The sequence below is a fragment of the Lactuca serriola genome, chromosome 4 (genome assembly GCF_051521515.1).
Source record: "Lactuca serriola cultivar US96UC23 chromosome 4, Lser_US96UC23_V15, whole genome shotgun sequence".
NCBI classification, from domain to species: Eukaryota; Viridiplantae; Streptophyta; class Magnoliopsida; order Asterales; family Asteraceae; genus Lactuca; species Lactuca serriola.
In genome coordinates, this window is record NC_136411.1 from 210,910,281 (window position 1) to 210,931,248 (window position 20,968).

At 33.5% G+C, this 20,968-nt stretch overlaps 3 protein-coding genes across 3 annotated transcripts; 2 read left to right on the plus strand and 1 right to left on the minus strand.

Annotated features, from left to right (window-relative positions):
- The first annotated feature begins 4,025 nt into the window (after positions 1–4,025).
- On the plus strand, positions 4,026–5,634 carry LOC145103229 (protein MIS12 homolog). Its single transcript, XM_079040788.1, has 7 exons — positions 4,026–4,253; positions 4,331–4,388; positions 4,552–4,671; positions 4,778–4,879; positions 4,979–5,117; positions 5,229–5,366; positions 5,455–5,634. Exons 1-7 carry the CDS (start codon positions 4,132–4,134, stop codon positions 5,514–5,516), a joined length of 741 nt encoding a protein of 246 aa, XP_078896914.1. The 5' UTR covers positions 4,026–4,131; the 3' UTR covers positions 5,517–5,634.
- Positions 5,635–5,817: 183 nt separating this feature from the next.
- LOC145103228 (protein STRICTOSIDINE SYNTHASE-LIKE 11-like) lies at positions 5,818–7,161 on the minus strand. The gene is made up of 3 exons (XM_079040787.1): positions 6,887–7,161; positions 6,532–6,786; positions 5,818–6,444 (listed from the first exon to the last, which is right to left on the minus strand). Exons 1-3 carry the CDS (start codon positions 7,153–7,155, stop codon positions 5,964–5,966), a joined length of 1,005 nt encoding a protein of 334 aa, XP_078896913.1. The 5' UTR covers positions 7,156–7,161; the 3' UTR covers positions 5,818–5,963.
- Positions 7,162–18,410: 11,249 nt separating this feature from the next.
- On the plus strand, positions 18,411–19,707 carry LOC145100526 (protein STRICTOSIDINE SYNTHASE-LIKE 12-like). The gene is made up of 3 exons (XM_079037768.1): positions 18,411–18,728; positions 18,829–19,083; positions 19,160–19,707. Exons 1-3 carry the CDS (start codon positions 18,463–18,465, stop codon positions 19,644–19,646), a joined length of 1,008 nt encoding a protein of 335 aa, XP_078893894.1. The 5' UTR covers positions 18,411–18,462; the 3' UTR covers positions 19,647–19,707.
- The last annotated feature ends 1,261 nt before the right edge of the window (positions 19,708–20,968 follow it).

The window sequence follows — 20,968 nt, forward strand, 5'->3', positions numbered from 1 at the left end:
TCAAACAATCGTTGGCACTGTTAATTATCGGAGAAGAAATGAGACGCAAACCCGACGTATGACAATCAGGGTGGTCAGGAGGGCGGGGGTTTCATGGTTCACAAATATTGTTGTGGTTCTGATCGTCCCCGTCCCTTCCGTTGTCTCTTATTACATAGCTCGTGTTGCCGGCTATCGCTGCAAGCTACCGTGAAGAACGACTGGGTCGAGTTTTCACCATTAGGAAGGGGGTGTGTTTGTCGTTGAGGATGACAGGATTCACGTGTATGGGTTCGTTTGGCCAGAAAAAAATCCGAGAAGAAAACCACCATGTCTGCTGGCCATGGTGGTTGTCGCCGACAACCGCTGCTGCTGGCCGTTTTCCTTGCAGCCGCTGCCACCGTGAGCCGCCAGGGTGGCTGGAGTATATTCTGAATCGGATGTGTGTGTGTGTGTGTTGCAGCCGTATCTTACAAATTTGTAGGTGTCTCGGGTTGCTGCTGCCGGAGAAAAGCCAAGGAAAACCACCATGGCTACCGCCTCAAGGACCACCATGGAGAGTGTGTATGCTTCTGTAGGGTGTTACTTTATATGTGGGGGTTTATTAGTGTTTGTGTGTGTTAATCAGATGGTATTGTAAATTGTAACAAGTGGAATAATGAAAGAAAAGTCTAAACCACCACCGTAGGGTGGTGGTTGCCGCCTCTTGCCGCCGTGTCGGGTGACGGTGTGCTTTGATTACATTTGGACCTCGTTTGGGGGATGTATGGACAATGTGGGATCAATGAAACCCTAATGGGCCCAAAGCAACCCTAGTGGGCCCAATGGAACCCTAATGAGCCAATAAGGCCCAATGTGACCTAAAAGCCCAACCAAGGGACTAGTGAACTAGTATTAGGTTGGAAAACCCTAATTAGGGTTTGGAAAACCCTAAGGGCACAAATCTCTAACCTGTGGAAATTGATCGGGACACACACACGGGAATTATTTAATAGACTTGAAATATTAAATAATAATCATTGGCAAACTAACTTAAGGCAATAATGGACTTAATGGATAAGCCCTTAATGGATTAAGTCCTTAATGGGGTAAGTAATAAACACTTAACCTTAATCATCATTTCATGTGAAAGTCCTAATCTCACTCGGGCCTTGAATTGGGCCTTCCTTTTGGGCTTTGGCAATTGGACTATTGGTGGGCCATCCAAGAACAAGTTAATGGACCAAAGTAATTAGATGGGCTTTAGGATAAGGCCCGTGTAAGGACTTGGGCCCAATTTGGAAAATTAGGCCATTGATGGGCTATAATTGGGCCTTTATGATTATGTGATATTGGGCCATGGGAATTGGATTGGAATAATTGGATGGGCCTTAAGGAAAGACCAAGTAGAGGTTTGGGCCCAATTTGAAAAGTTGGGCCATATGTTGGGCTTTGGCCCATTATTTGACTTTTGGGCTTTTGTAGTGTGAGTTGGACCTTGGGCTTGGAACCTAATTATTAATTGGGTATTGTTTGATGTTGACAGTTCGGGAACCTGTCAACCAGTAGCTGGAGTTTTATCTGCGGGACTTCAGCAATGCCATGTGAGTTTTCCTCACTATACTAAGGGGTCTAAGGCACCAAGGTCGGCCCATTGGATATGTTATCCTAGCAGTGTTGGATGTTGAGTATGTGTTAGTATTGCATGCTAGTGGTTATGACACTTAGGTAGATCTGTAGGACTACCTGTGATGTTATATGATTATTGCATGCTCAGTGGTTATGTTATATGTTATATGTTATGTGGGATGGGTTGAGGTTGTACTGCTCCGTGCGGTAGCCAACAGACCCCAGAGTATTCTAGATATGAGCTGAGGGCCCGATAGGCATTCCAGACTCATACTGAGGACTCGGGAGCATTCCAGATACGAGCTGAGGCCCGGTAGGCATTCCAGAATTGTACTGGGGGATCGGTGGCAATCAAGATGTGAGCTGAGGGCTCGGTAGGCATTCCAGAATCACACTCACACTGTGGGCTCAGGGGTATTCCAGTCTGTAAAGTTGTGGACACGTTACGTGCTGTTCTGTTCAGTTTGTTATGTTATGGTATTGCTGACATGGTTATGTGGACTGTATGTTTATCGGTATTTTGGGGGTAACTCGCTAAGATTTTGGGCTTACAGTTTTAGTTTATTGTTTCATGTATATCAGGGGATCGTGGTAAGAAAAATGCATGATCGTACATCTCCTCACTCTTTATGACTTTGTTTATGGGATACTGTGATATGATACATTTTGAAAACAAGTTTTGTAAACGTTAATGGATTTGCAATGTTTTTAAATGTTTAAATTGGCTTGAATTTTGCGGGTGTTATATAAGTGATGAAAATGTAAATTTAAACTAATGAGGAATGACATGTGCAACTTTTAACCAAACAAGGGGCGTTCCGAATTAATTTTTGAAAATAGAGACTGACCGTGCTTTTTAACACATATCAAAAGACGATTCAAGTAATTTACTCAAAATAGAAACTCCCATTATTCGAAAAACTTTTCCAAAATAACTTTAACCAAATGCAAACTAACTATTGAACAAATATTTCTCATGACTAGAGGACGATATATTCATTAATTTTTATTTTTCACCCTTCAAAATTCATTTTGTTCCAAAATAGCAAAAACGACCACCACAATTTTGATTGGGTAAATTACATCAATCGTCCTTCGTGCATATGCGTTCAATCTTTATTTTCAAAAATTAACTCGGGCCATCACTCGTTTGCTTAAAACTTGCACGCTTCGTCTATGATATATGTTTTTGTTGCAAATGTAGTCCACGCCAAATTTGAAATGAGCATTATACCATTGGATATTTATTTTTAATTAATCAAATATTATTTATTATTATTTATTACTTCAAAAAACAAATCTCTAATCTCTTTCTCTTTCATACGCCAACAAAATACCACCACCATTGATCTCTCTCTCTCTCTCTCTCGCGCGCGCGCGCGCGCACACACACACACACTCGCGCTCCCTCTGTCTCTCATCCTCCTTCTCCATAATTTCATTCACTTCTTCATTTTCACACGAAGGAAAATGATGAATATATTATTCCGGACTCTTGACCTTCTCTTCCGTGATGACTAACCTCCTGTCGTTTGTGCAATACTTCGTTTGTGTAATACTGTCTCATCACCGTCGACGTTTGAATCAGTAATGACATAGGAAGTTCCTTCCGTTTCTTTTTGATCACTGATGATGTAGTACTCATCCCCCATTGTTTCCGATTCTCCGATCGATGACTACTGTTAGATGACAGTGCCAATTCAGTCCCCGTCTCCAAAATCAACACAACTATCAACAACTAAGGCTTTGAAAGATCCTATCAACGACGGATAGGGTTTCGATATATGCATGGAGCTCCACAACTGCCATCGGCAGCTGCTAGGGTTTTGATCTTTGCCTCCATCGTGGCTGAGATATGGAGACCATCAAGCTCCACCATTGGAATCGAATCCGACATGAAGATGAAGGGTGGATCGATCGCAGGTTTATATATTTCTATCACCCCACCTTTTCGCCCCTCTTTCTCTCGATCACAGATTCCTCTTCATCATTCTTCTTTCTTTTTGAGTTACAATTCTGATCATGTGAAGATCAGAGTAAGGTAAGTGATGGTCCTGATAGTAGTTTTTGATGGATGGTTTTCTTGATATCAATGGTCATTTGTGTGAGATTAGGGTTGTAGAGAAGGCGCTAAACAGGAAAGAGTTGGCGGTGATATGTGGTGGTGCCGGAAGAGCCGACGTTGATATGTGGTGGTGGGTCGGGAGAATCTTGTTGTAGGAAATGAAAGGGGGAGGGGTGGAGATATATATTTTTTTGTTTTGTTTTGTTTTTGTTTTTTTTTTTTTTTTTTTTCTAATTTATAACTGATAAATAAATAAAAGAAATTGAAAAAAAAATTATATATTTGTTTTGTTTTGTTATTTTTTTTTCTAATTTATACGTGTAAGAAAAAACTTAAGTACGGTTTAATTTTTGAAAATAAAGAACACAAAACGTGACCTGGATGAGGGACGAAAACTGTGTAATTTACCCATTTTGATTATATCCGGCGGGAAATTTCCAAATTCTTCCAGATCCAGCGAAAGAGAAGAGATAGTGGAGATGGAGGGCAGCGAAAGCGAGGTGATTTTTGATTCCTTAAACCTCAACCCGCAGTTATTCCTCAACGCCGCCCTAAACATCGTCGACGAATTGATCGCGAGCGCCTTCGAGCATCTTCATCAGTCCGTTTCTATCATCATTTCCTGATATCGTTTCTATTAACTATTCACTATGCAAAAGACTAACTGTGCTCTTACAGGGAGGCTTCAGCTCAACTCAAGGTCGATGGTTCAGATAGGGCTGAAGATTTAACCAAGGTTTACCACCTGTTTCTGTTTTTCACTTCTCTTTTATTTCAGATGTTGTTCAAATCGCCTTAACTGTTTGCTATCTGCGTTTCTACTTGGTTCTGTTGTTGTGCCCTAAATTGTGGATTATTTGGTTAACAGGTTTTATTTTTCCATTCTAAATGTCATTTAGGGCTTGGATTACATTCGAAACACAATTCAATCCGCCTTGGACAAGCGATTGACTATGTGGGAGAAGTACTGTTTTCTTCGCTTATTTGTGGTTCCAGAAGGATTTTCACTGCCCAAAGATGTACATCCCTTTACTTTTTCTTCTAATCTATCACTAACTTATGTGTTTGATTTAACCCAAATATGAACTTCTAAATCTCCAATGTTTGTGTATATACAATCTTCAGGATGAGGCATCTGTTGGTGATATAATGGATGTTGATGTTGTTGGACTTGGTATCCCTGATCTTGACTCCCAGTTGGTTTCCTTGAGAACAAAACTTACTTTGGTAATAAAATTCTGATTCTACTCAATAAATTATTCTTGGTTTATATTGTTCCTTGTTATGTTTGATAAATAATAAGTTTTCTGTTTAATTTGTACAAAGGCTGAACAGGAGTCTGTTCAATTGAAGAGAGAGATTCAAGCATTGGAAAGACAATCTGCCATTAACAACCATCAAGCAACTGCAATAAGTGAATTAACAAAGCTATCTGACCAAATTTCTGAAAATGATGCATTCCAAGGTACTTACTTCTGTATATAACCTGCCATTTTTTCTTGGAAGAATAGTCTTTAAAACTTTGCTTAAATGAACAATGCACTGAAGATTTTGGATGCTACATTGTTTGTTGCAGAGTTGCAAAAACTTGCAGCGGAATTACACATGAAAGTGGAGAAGTTAAAGACTGAAAGAGAGGATGAAACTCAAAGGGATAGGTTCCAGAAATTGCATTTATGGAATGAAGATTTGTTAAAGATAATTGGTGGAAATGGTAAATATACATTGCAAGTTAACAATCTATATGCTAATAGCTATTATGTGTATAGTGAAATAGTGTTTTAATATATATAATAATGCAGGCCTTTCCAATGCAAAGCCAGAAGAAGTTGAAGGATTTCTTGCAGGTTTCAACACTCGTTGAACTTCTACAAACCTGTTAAAGCCAAGCAAGAATTCTTCTTTTTGCTTATATGTGTATTAAATGGATCAAATATTTAAAAAAACATCAAGAACTGAATATGAATTTGGTGCTTTTAGAATGACCATGATTCAGTTATAATGTTTCTTCCTCACTCCCCATTCCCCAACACCACCACTATGTCTCTTTCTTGTTGTAGTAAATCATAACATATTATACATTGTATTAATTTCGATTCCTCTGATATCCCAAAAATACCCCTAGTGATTACTTTATGCATAGAGCTAACTTGGTATAACCATTGTTTATAAAGTACTATTATTAAAAATTTCATACAGAAATGGATATAAGTATAAAATTTTATAAAAAGGAAATCAACCTTTATACTAGGTTGCCCTTTTATTTTAACATCATTCACCTTTTATTTCATAGGCCAACACACACACATGTCTAATTAGAGTAGACACCGATGAAATTAGTAAATCGAGACCCCACATACAGTTTTCCATCTTGTTCTTGAACCAAACTAATCGTCTTGTTGACAAACTCTTTAGCAAACGAAACCGTTTGTAGCACAACCCCATTTGAATCAAACCGCACCCCTTGAGGTGTAATGAGAGGCGTCGGTGGCATGAATCCATCTGAAACCGCCACCCAAAACTCTCCCAGTCCTCCTGCTCGCTTTATTTTATTCGGATTTGTAACATTTAGCAAAGGTTCCGCCGTATTTGCTTTGGGCCCTGCAAGCCAGTATTTTGAAATCCGATTCCCAGTAAGCTCAGGTACAAGAACAAATGCCCCATCGCTACTGACGGCAGGCCCACCACCACCAGAGAGACCGCTCAGCAAAACTGACACCTGTCTGGTACGTGGGTTGTAACGCATGAACCTCCCCGTTGAATCAGGCATAAATCCTGGTTGTGTAACATCTCTACAGAATATACAAAATATCCGAGAATTTGTAATAGCGTATGTTATAACTTATAACGTGTGTATTGTATGAAACCAAAGTGGTTACCTGATAGTATAATTCATACTAGCATCGCTGAAGTAAACATTTCCTGTTAACAAGTCAACGTCAACGCCTACAGTAAACTTGAGACCTCCAACTATTTGAGTTGCAAGCCCTCCGAGGGGGCCCACAACTAGAAGTCCATGATATGCATCGGCTATGTATAAACGGTTGGTTGCCGGGTGAAAACTAAGAGCCATTGGCCGTCCGCATGTTGGTCCCATATTAGGATCTGTGGTGCCATCACATCGTCTTTTTGTCCTGAAAACGTATTCCAAGAATTTTAAAAAAAGTTCATAAGTATATTACCACCTTAGGGGCGCATAAATATAATTAATTACACATAAAGTTGAAAAATAACCTTGTTGGAGATGTAAATGCGAAATCCACAAAACCGATTCTAGGTCCTCTCCATCTCATAATCCTACCATCGGTCACGGTGGTAAAGGGCCCGTTGACTGGACGTCCTGTAAATGCAGCTGATTCAGGACCAGTGACGCCTGTAGGCAATACTAACGTACTAAAATTGGTGAATTGACTAGAAACAAGGTTTCCAAAAATGCAAAGAAATGTAATATAAATCAAAAGTATTTGTGGAGAAGCCATATTTGGATATGTGAAGGGAGCCATGAAAGAGCATTGCATGATGCTTGTCTTTATATAGGACTGTATATATCATTAGCCGTCATATTTATTGGGAATGAGTATCATAACAACCATGATGTGATGTTCTTACCCATTCGGCACCATATTGGGAATAAGCGTCTTTCTAAGTTTAGAAAATCACAACAAATTGTATTATAAAATTTGGTTGTAGTTTAATATTAAAACATAAGTTTTATATTAAAAAAATTTAAAGGTGGTAGAACGGTTTGGAAGGTCGGATTGGAATAAAGATGAAGGCATGTTAATGTATAGGTGCACAATCCTAACCATTTTTTTTTGGTGATTGGTCCCATAAAACCGACCTGGTTTTTTATAATTTGTTTAGTTAAAACCGAATTGTCCGTTTGATATAGATTTTTAAAAAAAATTGAAACTGGTTTTCTTAAAAAACCAAACCGGACCGATTTTAAACGAAAAAATTGATTTTTTAATAAAATTTCGCTTCTGAAAACACCGGACCAATTATACCGGTTTCTTAACCCGAACCAATCTAAAACCCGTGTTTGTGCACCTTCGTGTTAGTGTCACAGCTTAGTTCTAACTGGGCCAGGCCCAAATTATCACAGCCTTATCCTCAAATGTTGGGCCAAATTGGCTTGAGCATGGTTTTTTTTTCTTGTAGGGAATTGCTATAAAATTTCATATTTTGTTATGTATATAAAATTGATCTTAACTTAATAATGTACAAGAATAATAGAATTAATACATTAAATTGTAACTTGGATTCTGACATTAATTGCTTTTACTAAATAGCATAGGCTATTAACGACAACGCAAATAATTTTTAAAAATGAACAAAAAAATATAGGGAAATCTCCAGAAAAGTCTTAAAATTTTATCATAATTTACGAAAAAGTCCAAAACTAAATTTTATTTACGAAAAAGCATGAATTACCGGTAAAAATGACAATTTGACCCATTTTTTTTCGGTTTACCAGTTTTATTACTTACCCGTTTCACTAAAGTCTCATTATTTTACCATAATTTGCGAATAAGTCCCAAAATAGAATTTATTGATGGTTTGACCCTTTGTTCTATGTAACATAGATTTTACCGGTTTCACTGCTGACCCAGACGCCTAGTCATTAAATGAGATGATGAGATGAATATGTTTAGTTATATAATGCTATGTAGAGCATAAAACTTGATATCCTGATGTATTGTCTATCTTTTTGGAACATAAAATGAATCCAACGACGACTACAATAATTACATAAATTAACAACAACTGCGTTATTTTTTATGTTTATAAGAAATATCAAATTGTCTATCTAATCTTATAGAACCCAAAATATCCATCTCATTAGACATCAACTCATTTTCTGCCATTTTTTCTTGGAAACACACATTTTATTGGTTTCATTGAGGACATAGATATATAGTCATAAATGAGCCGATAAGATGGATATCAAATTTTTTAGTAAATGTGACATGATATAATCAATCATATTCATCTTGTCAGCTAGCTTAGTGACTAGGTGTCTAAGTCAGCAATGAAACCGATAAAATGTATGTGACATGAAGAAAATGGCCAAACATCAGTAAATTTTATTTTGGGACTTATTCACAAATTAGGGTAAAATAATGAGACTTCAGACTTTAGTGAAACATGTAAGTAATAAAACCGGTAAACCGGAAAAAAGGGTCAAAACGCCATTTTTACCGGTAATTCATGTTTTTTTGTAAGCAAATTTTAGTTTTGGACTTTTTCGTAAAGTTCTTTTGTTTCGATGTTTACACAGGTTCCTTGATTTTTTTTTCTTCTCTTTTTTTTTTCTATAATTTTTATATATGGGTTTCACGTTCAATGAAATGATGTTGATGGTTTTTTACTATTAATATAAATATGAGTAATTTGATAAAATTGTCCTTGTGGTATATTGGATTTTATGTATAAGGTTTATTGTTTTTTATTTTTATTTTAGAGAAAATTACAAGATTGGTCCCTATGGTTTGGTGTTACTTGCACGCTTCGTCCCTGGAAAGAATATTTAACTCGGACCATCCCTATAACTTTAATTTGTTACCCACCTAGTGTGTGTTTGTGTGTATTTTAGAGAAAATTACACGATTGGTCCCTATTAGCACCATTTAGAAGACGGATGGTTTTACAATTCCGATCATCGTCAAACTAAAACACACACAAACACACACTCAGACGAAATCCCTTTCATTTCTCAAACCAAAAACCCTAATCGCTTGCTAAAACTTTGTATGCTTTTCCAAATAATCAACAATGTCGGTTTGGAAATTAAGTGAAGCAGGAGGTCAGATCATCAGTGAAGCAGAAGTTCGTCTTCAATATGGTAAGTTTACACGAACTAACCATTAATCCCCTTTTTATTTGCATTTGCTACGTGAAATCCTACAACCCTAATCAAGTGTTAATCCATTTTTTGGGCATTTCCTTAATAGGTAAGCATCCGACTATGTTTTGCATGCTATTAAACAATGGTGGAAAGTTTACTGATTTTCCTGGAAGGAAGTATGTAAACGGAAAGAGACATTATGTTGAGTTAGTAGATATCGAGACTTTCTATGTTCACGATATTGATGAAAACCTACATGTGGAGATGTACTATCGATGAAAACCTACATGTGGAGATGTACTATCATTTTCGAAGGCCACTTTGTGATCTGGATTTTGGCTTGTTCACTTTAGCTTCAGATGATGATGTTAGGCATTTAGCAAAATATGTTGGTCAACATAAGCTAATAAAGGTGTATACAGAGAACGTGCAAACGAAATTATACACATATTCGATGTCCCCAAACCCATCTAAGGTACGTATAGTTGAGATTGATTGTACCCCAAAAAAGATTGTTTTTGGAATGGCATGATACACAAGTTGAGCCTAATGACGTGTCGCCATTTAAGCCTAATAGAAACAACCCTCCTGTTTCACCTACTAGAAATGAGCCTTCAATTGACAACGTGGACATGGAAACTGATAATGCAATTGACATGGAAATTGAAATTTAACATGACAATGATGATAGTAGTAGTGGTGATGAGATCAACAGTGGTGATGATAGTGACAGTCAAGATGGTGACTTTCTTGTGGACGAAGACAATATCATTGATGATGTTGAAGTTGACATGAGAGAATTCCACTTGAACGTTGACCCAAATGTTGAGTGGATTGGAGGTGCTTCTAAAAGAAAGCATCATGTAGTTACAGATGATGGGAGTGAGCCAGACATTGAAGTTATAGACAATAAACTTTTATTGTCTGAGTCTTCATCAGATGATGGGATGGAAGGTGAAAGAAAGAAAAAGATTAAAGCTATTAGAAGGGCACATAAGAACAAGAACGCCCAAGTCAGTGAGTCTTTTTATTTATATCAAAAATTTAATTAGTCAAAGGAGTTTAAAGATAGAGTTAACCAACATGCAATAGACACAAGAAGGGAATGGGACTTTGAGAAGAATGATAAAAATAGAGTAAGGGTTGTATGCAAGGGAACCATAACAAGCCTAGGTGGTGGGACCGGCCAAGAAGTAGTTAACGAAGAAGGTAGGTGTCATTGGGTTCTTTTAGCTAGTAAGTGGAAGCGTGACAAGTATTGGACAGTTAAAATATATGTTAGTAAACATAAATGTCTTCAAACAAGAAAGGTTATGGCTTGTGATTACAAGTTTCTTTCAAAGCAAATTCTATAACAGTCAAGGCTTTAAGGGAACAACTTTAATGTATTTACAAAGTAGATATTTCTAAGATGAAAGCCTTTAGGGCAAGAGAAGCAGCCTTAAAAATTATCAGGGGTGATTATGCCACTCAGTACAAAATCTTACAAGATTATTTGTTAGAGGTGCAGTCTCAAAACCCAGACACCACCATTAAGCTTGATGTCGAAAGTGAACCAAATCCTAATGTTGAGACAAGAACCTTCAGACGTGTGTACGCGTGCCTTGGTGCTTTGACACAAGGGTTTGCAGCAGGGGAGAAGGATTTTCTTGGGCTAGATGGGGCTTTCATGTATGTTATTGGCTACCAACCTAGAGGAACATGTACTCATTCAAAGTGGATCCAATAAATGGTAGGAGAATGTGGAAGAAGTCACCTTATCCGACTACTTTGTTGCCTCCAAAACACCGTGTCCCAATAAGGAGACCAAAAAAGAAAAGAAGGAAGTCAACTTCATAAAAAGAGGATATGATCAAAGGGAATACAGTTTTTGGAGCACAAAAAACTGTTACATGTACCAAATGTAACAACAAAGGACACAATGTCAGGACTTGCAAATGGCAGTTACCAACTGTTGGTGGTGCATCTGGGAAGAAGGGAAAAAAGGAGAAAGGAAAAGAAAGTGATTCACTAAAATAAATTATTTGACAACTGTGTAAGGGAAAGTAATCGTAAATAAAAAATTATATACTAAAATAGATTATTTTTCAATCGGAAATTATTCAACAAAATACTATTCATCGTCCAACGAAAGGGAACTAGTATCCAAAAGAAGATAATCGTCACTGCCTCATCATGTTGGTATTATTCGTTGTCGTAAAATCGACTGATGACAAGATGAATGTTCCTAGAAATATAATATGTTTTAAGATGGAACTAAATTGTCGAAAGAACTATTTGCCGCCGCCGCCGCTTTGCGCGGGTACACCACTAGTGTTAAAAAATATATATCTTGTTATGTTTTTTTTCAAAGAGTACATGTTGCTATTTATGGTATAAACTCAAAGTAGTTGCTACTTTTATAACAAGGAAAAGTTCATGGCTATTTGAATCAAAACAACACATTGATTTCGACTTGGTTAGCATCAAAACAACCTTTGTCTTACAATATGTCAAGATTTACATTGATGAGCAGTGAATGATTGTATTATAGTTGACCCAAACTAGAAAGTCAAAGTATGTGCAAATTTCTAAACACATAATCGAACAATACAATTGAGTTGCTCACAAACAATCGATGTTGTGAAACTGTTAATTAGAGGCTACAACATAATCAACTTTCTTGGTTGTTAGTTTCACACTTCTAGATTTTCACTCACTCCAGTTTGATGGTGTTTAAGGCTCCCAATTGTTGGTCTTTTCAAGGCTACCTGTTTCTCACTCACCTATTGATCTAACACTACAAGTCCAGCCATTGAATTCCAGATTCAATTACCAATTGATGCAAGAAAAGTTAATTCTGTTAAGTTGACAAACATATAGACAATGTATTTCACATTTTTCATCATATGAAGTGTATGAAAGATAGTTGTCAATGTTGACATCAATTTCTAATAAGCAAAGTAAATTCTTCTATCTGGAATTTTTCAAACACATGTATATGTATATCTTTTTACAAATTAACATGTAAAGATAATTTAGAAGTGATTGTATAGTATAATAGTAACACCCTCGTGCTAATGATATTTTTTGAAGTTTTTATCTTCTAGATAATTGTGTTAATTATACAATAACATACTTTATCTATTAAATATGTTTTGTTAAGTCGGACGATAAAAACAACAAATAATAAAATCCAAATCATGCACATATAAACTAATACATCCATTTGTAACTTAATCTAACAATTATATTAAGACCATAAACCATTGACATTCAATAAAAACTAGTTCAAAAAATAATTAATCAACATATTACCAACTAATATCAAATAAACCTCAAACCTAAATAGAAATAATTATAAATAATAAAAAGATAGAAGATAAGAGACAATAAACAATTAAACCCCAAAAATTGCACAAATGGGAGCTAATTATTGCATATTCAAATAGATTTAACATGTGTCCATTAAGTTAGGTTCCACGATAAATATGTCCTTTTAGAGACGCAGAAAAAAACAACAAACAAATCTCTAAATATTATTAAAAGAGAACTCTTAATTCACCAATGAAGCAATCAAGGCCCTTGATTGTATTTCAATCATATGATTTTCACCATTAGATCAAATTGATGACATCATCTTCTCAAAACAGAATTCAAACATTTAATTATAGAATCTTTAAATTTACCAATTACATTTCAAACACAATTACATTAAATTATAGAATCTTTAATTATAGAATTTATTAATATTTAATTATAGAATATATTCATACTTTCGAAAATATATTTCACAATTCGGGCATAATTACATTTAATTATAGAATCTTTAAAATCAGCAATTATGTTATCAATTAAAGCATATCATTTTATTTATATATGAGACATCGGTTTCTCCATAAATCTGGCCAGAAACATGAATAACCGCCCCCATCTTTCTCCTTTATTTTTTTTCTCTTAAACTAGAATTCCCTAATCCTCTTCTTCCTCATGTCAATGGTTGTGCTTCAATTGATGTTTTGTGTGTTCATAACAGAATGTAGCACCATAACGTGGTTCCTTTTTCTCATGTATTCTTAGAATTTGCGTATTGCCTTTTCCTTGCATCTCCAATTATCACACCTCTGCTTTGGCTTCACACAAATCTCTACAAACTAAAGCAAGAATCTCCTTTAAGACATCTTTTGACGATCTATGTCATCATTAACCCTAATTAATATTGTTCATAATTTACTTCCATTATTTATAGTTTTTGGCTTCAAAATTTAAACCTGATTAGTTTTTTCTTTTTTAAAAAAACTTATTAAAAATAAGCATATCAAGAATTCTGTTATCTTTAATCTCTCTCTCTCTCTCTCTCTCTATATATATATATATATATATATATATATATATATTAAAAGAGAAACCTGATTACATCATCTTCAAAAATCAGGTCTGTTGATTGGCTTTTTCTTATAGTTTTTCACCCTTAGATCAATTTGATGATGTCATCAATGTTAATAGGATTTTTTTAAATCCTTTCAAATGTTGATTAAGGAAATAATTATTTTTTTGGATTCCGACATTTATGATTAAAATGTTAATTAAGGAAATAGTATCTTTAAATCATTCAAAATCGTTGACCCTTATAATGTTCAAAACCATCATTTAATCAAATCTCATTAAATATGCATCTAATTCATCTATTTTTGACAATTATTTGAATTTAATATAAAATTACACCTCCTGTTTTCTAATTATTTATTGAAAATCGTTAATCAGCTCTCATTCCTTATTATCTTCATCAATTTCCTTTAATTCTAATCTTTGGAGATACTAAATAATAAATAAACATGTTGTCTCCAATTTAAAGTAGATTTTAAAAGATTTAGTTTCTCATTGTCCGCATTTTGAAAATTATAAATAGTTCTCACATTTCTCATTCTCTCTTTCACATGTTCGTTCTTATATCAATGCACTACATAAATTGAACAAAACAATACATCAACCTTCACATCAATTTTATTACGAATCTTCAAGGTATGTCCTTATCCGTGTGTGCTTTTTAAGATGTGTATGTGTTGTGTTTCCCTTTGTTGGTACCTCTTATATGTGTTAACTAACTATTTGTAAATGTTCTCAAAGAAACCTGCATAAAAAGATTTACAACTTCATAAAAATATTAACAACTTCATCTTCTTTATATAAAGCAAAGTGTCGAATTTCTGCATCTACACACATTTATATTGACCCTTATAGATAGGGTCAAACTTAATATAAGTGAAATATAGAAAATCATAAGTACATGAATATATTCAGATTTCTATAAACATTTGAAATTCTTATAATCATTTGTTATGTTATGAGATCCATCTATGAATTTTATAATCTCTCAAACCTAATATAGATCAAGCAAAAATAGTTAATCTACATCATGGAAATTCAAATTAACATGTGTATGTGTTGTGTTTCTCTTTGTTTGTACCTCTTATATATGTTAACTAACTATTTGTAAATGTTCTCGGTGAATCCGTTCATTGCCCACTGCATAAATTCAAATAAATTAAAAAATATATATTGTTAACAACATGGGTTATTCACTTTGATACTTTTGCATGCAAACTTAGCAACCAAAGTCTGAGGTTTTTTATTTTACTTTGAATAATTATTCTTTTTTGTTTATTTTCTAATTTTAATAATAGAATATTGGAATTTATTGTTTTACACTGTGTCATGACAGCAATAGAATTTCACGACCATAAAAGTTGTATTTTATTTGCTTATCAAATAGTTATTAAGAAACAACTTACCTCAGATTTTATTTAAATAGTATTTGTTTTTTGGCATCCAACTTTGTTTGGCCAGTGCTATTTGGTTTCAGGTTGTATGAATTTGCAAACTGTTTTTTTTGGTGGGCAGGACGGGAGAGATAAACATTTTCCTTCATTAAAAACAAGATTTATGCCAGCAACAATCATTGTCAATATGAGGAAGCAATTTTTTAAAATTAGACATAAATTGAGAACTAGGAACATGTATTTGTTTCTTGTCATTCAATTTGCAATAAAATTATGGCATAAACTGATTGTGATTGAGTATATCGATCTATTAGGAAACAGTACAGGGACATTTTCGTTAATTTTTATACAATAACACACATTAATCCTTTGTTTTGGGTCATTTTTGCTGACTGATTTTGTTAGTTTCAGATTCCTTTGTGAAAATTTGGTGTTTTTCTTGGCTTTTGGTGCAAGTGTATGGTTTATAGTTTTTTTTATTTATAGCAAAGTACTTTGCTATTTGTGTATACTTATTTATAAAACAAAAAAGTTTTATTTTTTGGTTTGTGCGAGATTCGATCTTCAAGGAATTATTTTTGTTAATCTAAAATAGCAAAATGTTTTAATCTAAAATTATAAAAATATGATTAGAGACATTTTTAGCTATTTGGCTATTCGATCAAGGCCCAGATGTCAGGTTTGCAACCTGTGAAATTTTTGCATCTTATTCAAAGCTTATGGTTAGTTTGGTTCTCATGATATAAGTAATGCATATTTATGCATAACATTATGCTATGAATGTAAAAATAATAATAAAAAAAACTTTTATTTAAATAAAAATGTGGGTTTTAAACAAATATTTATATGGTTTAAAATGTAATAAAAGTATATTTATATGATTTCAAATGGAAAATGGTCAACATTGAATGAAATTGGATAAAGTGATGTTCGATTTGGAACAAAAATACAGAGTGTCAAAACTGGAAAAAAAATTACATTTAGTGTCAAAATCCAAAAAAAAAAAAAAAACAACGTAGTGTCTTTTGTGGGAAATAAATTCAATTTTGACATGTCATGTCAGCTTGTCACGTCATCATGCCACATCAGCAGCCAATCGGGTTGAACGGTCAAGTGGTCAGAATTGTAAAAAATTGAAAAACACAGTGTCAAATTTGAGATAAAAATAAACATAGTGTCAAATTAGAATTTTGGTGTAAACTTAGTTATTACAATTAGTTATAACTAAAGATGAAATTACGTTTAATCTATTGGTTATTTTAAAATTTTATTAACATTAAAAAAAACAAATTTTTAAATGATATAACTTTTATTTTATCGGTATTATTTAATTATAATTTGAAAGAATGTTAAGATTCTATTTAAATATGTTATGATATCATTTTTTTTATTTTAATTAAAATATTATAAAATCTTTATTAATTTTGGTATGATGTTGAATATTTTTGGTATAATTTTTTAGATGTATATTAAATTATAATTTTAATTAATTTAAAAATATCGAAGTTAATTATCTTTGGATTTGATACTAATTACAAAAATATCATTTTTATATATTAGAGATGATTATGATTTTTTTAAATATTATGTTATAAGAATCGGATTAATTTTGATATGATTTTAAAATATTTTGGTATGACCTTATTATACTTTTAGGTTGATTTAATAGTAAATAATATATAATCTATTTATGCATCCTTTGAAATTAAGTATATAAACGATTTTGTTGACATCTATAATATATGGGTAATAATTTCCAAAATTGTCTTTAAACTTCTATTGTATATATTGTATATGACTTCCTTAACGATTACTATTATTCACTGTGAACATCAAAACTCTCTAATATCGGAATCAAGATACCAAGAAATACACAAGGTTAGTGATTTTATTCTTTTTATGTATACAATATCAATTTTTTAATTGACACACATTGAAAGACAATTATTACATGATGTTTTGCTTACTAATTGTCAATTCGACTTATCAAATCACTTCAATTTATCAAATCAATAATGGAGCACGCTTCAGGCAATAAAAGTAATGATGCACAAGATCACTCATCCATAATATGTGGTTTACATCTTATTGTCTAACAATGACATATTGCAATTCGATGTACATTTAGAAGATTAATTAGTGATATATGCACCTTTTATTATTAATGATCTCAACTTGAATGCATCGAGACTTACCAAGTTTGATAGAAAATTGGGATATTTTTCTATAGGTAGAGATCGTTTGTGGGGTATTTGGGTTTTCATACATAATCACTGAGTTAAATCGATATTAGTAATTACAATGTCGATTCACATGAATGCTGAGATTATCAAAACAATCTCTTTAATTTTTTTAAAGGAAACACGATTAACTATGTTGTTCCGACACATCGTTTCTCAAGAAGTATTTTCATTTCATTCAGATTTTGAGATAATGACTGGGTCAAGTTTTAATCGTCAACTCATGTTTTATTTTGTTTAATGATATTAATTTTTTAGGTTACTTTATAATTTTTTTTTATTGTGTCGACTTTTTATAACTTTATATGATTTTTTTATACGTTCTTCCGCGTTTAACGCGGGTCATAATCTAGTAAAGATATAAACCACATGCATAAATACCAATATACCAAGGGGACGATTTTTATAATTTAATCTAACAATTATATTAAGACAAAAGAAAAAAAATTCAACCTCTTGACTACTACTATGGAATAAAGCTCAAATTCGTATTAAAAAATGGGGAAAAAAAGAGATAAGAAAGTAAAAAAGAAATTTAAAAAAAAAAAATCTAGGAGACCTTGTCAGCAAAATGAAACAAAATAAGTCCATACAAATTCAATAATCTTTTGCCGTTCTTGTGTATTTTCTTACAAATATTTGTATTATTTATACAATTCAACTCCTGTCAAAATATATGTTGTATCTTTTATTGCATTATCTAAGTAATGTTTTGATTTTTTTTATTTACAAAATAAAAAAATAAATAAAACCCCCAGAAAAGACCAATATCAGCCTGAGTTTAAGTCTAATGCATCTCCACCACGTATCCCTCGATCCATCCATCCATCCATCTCAATGCTTCTATTGTTCACATATATAACTTACATTTTAAATACAAAACCATAACTAAATTCTAAAACATAATTTGTTGCATACCTTTGTATAAATAGAAGCATCGTAGTCTTCCCAACATAATGAAGCATGGCTTCTCCACAGATGCAAGCACCCAATCTTTCTATCTTATTTTTGGTGACACTTCTCTTTTGCATTTGTGGAAGCTTTGTTTGTGGTGAATATGCCAACTTTGAGAAATTAGTATTGCCCGAGGGTGTCATCGGCCTTGGGGCAGTCACATTCGGAGGACTTTTCGCCCCAGGGCCCTTCATAACCGTGACCGACGGTAGGATTATGAAATGGGCAGGTCCCACCATCGGTTTTGTGGATTTCGCATATACTTCACCAACAAGGTCCGTATTACTACTTTTTCAATTTATCATATATTTACAAAATAATTTACATTTATAGTCCTTATATATTTGTTACCTTTTTTGAATAATTTTTTTGGAGGACAAAACAATTTTGTGATGGCACAACAGATCCTGAGAAGGGGCCAATATGCGGACGGCCAATGGCTCTTAGCTTTCACCCTGTGACCGGGCTTCTGTACATAACCGACGCGTATTTTGGACTTTTGGTTGTGGGCCCACTTGGCGGGCTTGCAACTAAACTAGTCGGAGGGTTTAAGTTTGCTAATGGCATTGACATTGACTTGTTGACCGGTCATGTTTATTTCAGTGATGCTAGTATGACTTATACTCCTAGGTAAATCATTTATTATTAATATTAACTACAAGTGATAAAAAAATCATAGAAAGTATGTTGTTATATTATTATGCAGAGATGCTGTAAAGCCAGGATTTATACCGGATTCAAGCGGGAGGTTATTGCGATACGAGCCCCTAACCGGAAAAGTAACGGTTTTGCTGAGCGGTCTGTCGGGAGGTGGTGGGCCCGTGGTGAGCGGTGATGGTAAATTTGTACTTGTATCGGAGATTAATAGTTTCTGGATTTCAAAATACTGGCTGGTGGGGCCCAAAGAGAATACGGTTGAAGTTTTGCTAAATACAAATGGGAATCCGAATAAGATGAAGCGAGCAGAAAAACCAGAAGAGTTTTGGGTGTCAACTGCAGGAATTGGGTACATAGCACCAAAGGCTGTCATCGTTCCTGAAGGGGATCGGTTTAATTCAACTAGGCATGTGCTGCTGATAGTCCCATTTGTTGCTCAATACTCTAATAATGTAACTAGTTTGGTTCAAGAAAAGTATGGAAAACTCTATGTGGGATCTCTTTTCACCAATTTCGTAGGTGTCTACTATAATTAATTAGACAGTTGTTGTACTACCAAATAATTCAAAATAAAATAAAAAAGGCAACTTAGTATAATTGGTTGATTCCTTCTTTATCATTACACAAAATAGCTTATGTTACAAGATACTCGAAGTCTAATGTATAAAATTTGCAATATTTATATTTTAATAATGTTTATTTAACAATAGAAATGAGATGAGATCGGCTTTTCTTTTTTTGGATGATATTGATAAGCGTTGAACCAAGTAGGAACATGGATGGGAAATTAAACTCATTTGCACCAATAGTTGAAACAACACACAAAAGAAAAAAGAAAAAGAAAAAATGGAATTGAAAAACCGATGGCTATAAACTTGAAATAAGTAAATTAACTAAGTTATTGTGTTTTTCCAGAATGCCAACAAAGGGGTCCCTCTATATTAGTTCATGAAACCAAATTTCAAAAAGACAATTAGTTGTTAATTTATTATTTATGGATCTTGATTTTTGAAAAGACTATTGCTGAGATGGATTTCATTAATAAAAACTTGAAATCAGTAAACCAACTCTTCGTATCAAAAAGAATATTGCTTGTTAAACATGGATATGTATGGATTTCTAGATTACTACCTTATCATATATATTCCAAAATGTACAAAAATGTATTATTATTTACGGTTCTGATTTTTATTTTTAAACTAAAAATTGTAAATTTTGCTTTTTAAATGAGAAGTAACATTGTAGTCCCAATTCATAATAAATACTTATATCACGTTCCCCACGTACACAATTTCTCATATGTAACTAAATTACATAAAAATACGTTCACACTTAACATCACTAGGGAAAGTTTTATCTTTTCCAGATAATTGTTTTAAATTTATATCACACATTTCCTTATCAACTTGGCAGCTAAATATACATATTTAAATAGATTTATGGTATGCATTGTTAAGTTAGATCCAAATATATAAGTTATACAAATGACCATGTGCATAAAAAGCTACTACAAAATAAAGATGATATATAATTGTAATTTAATCAAACCACTACGAAATGTGTGCTCCAGGGGCTCAATATTTAGAAGGAAGCAACATTAATGAATGGAACGAAAGAGGCACATGATGCACATGTCTATATCTTTTTACAAATTGCTAACATGTGAAGATATTTTTTGAGTGATCGTATAGTAACACCCTCGTGTTAAGGCTAGTTGTAATTATAGTAAAAGTTTTTATCTTCCAGAGAATTGTGTTACATTAAACATAACTTAAACCTCAGATATGTTGGCACTTACCTCACACATTTCCCTATAAACTTGGCAGCTAATTATACATATTTATATAGACCTAACATG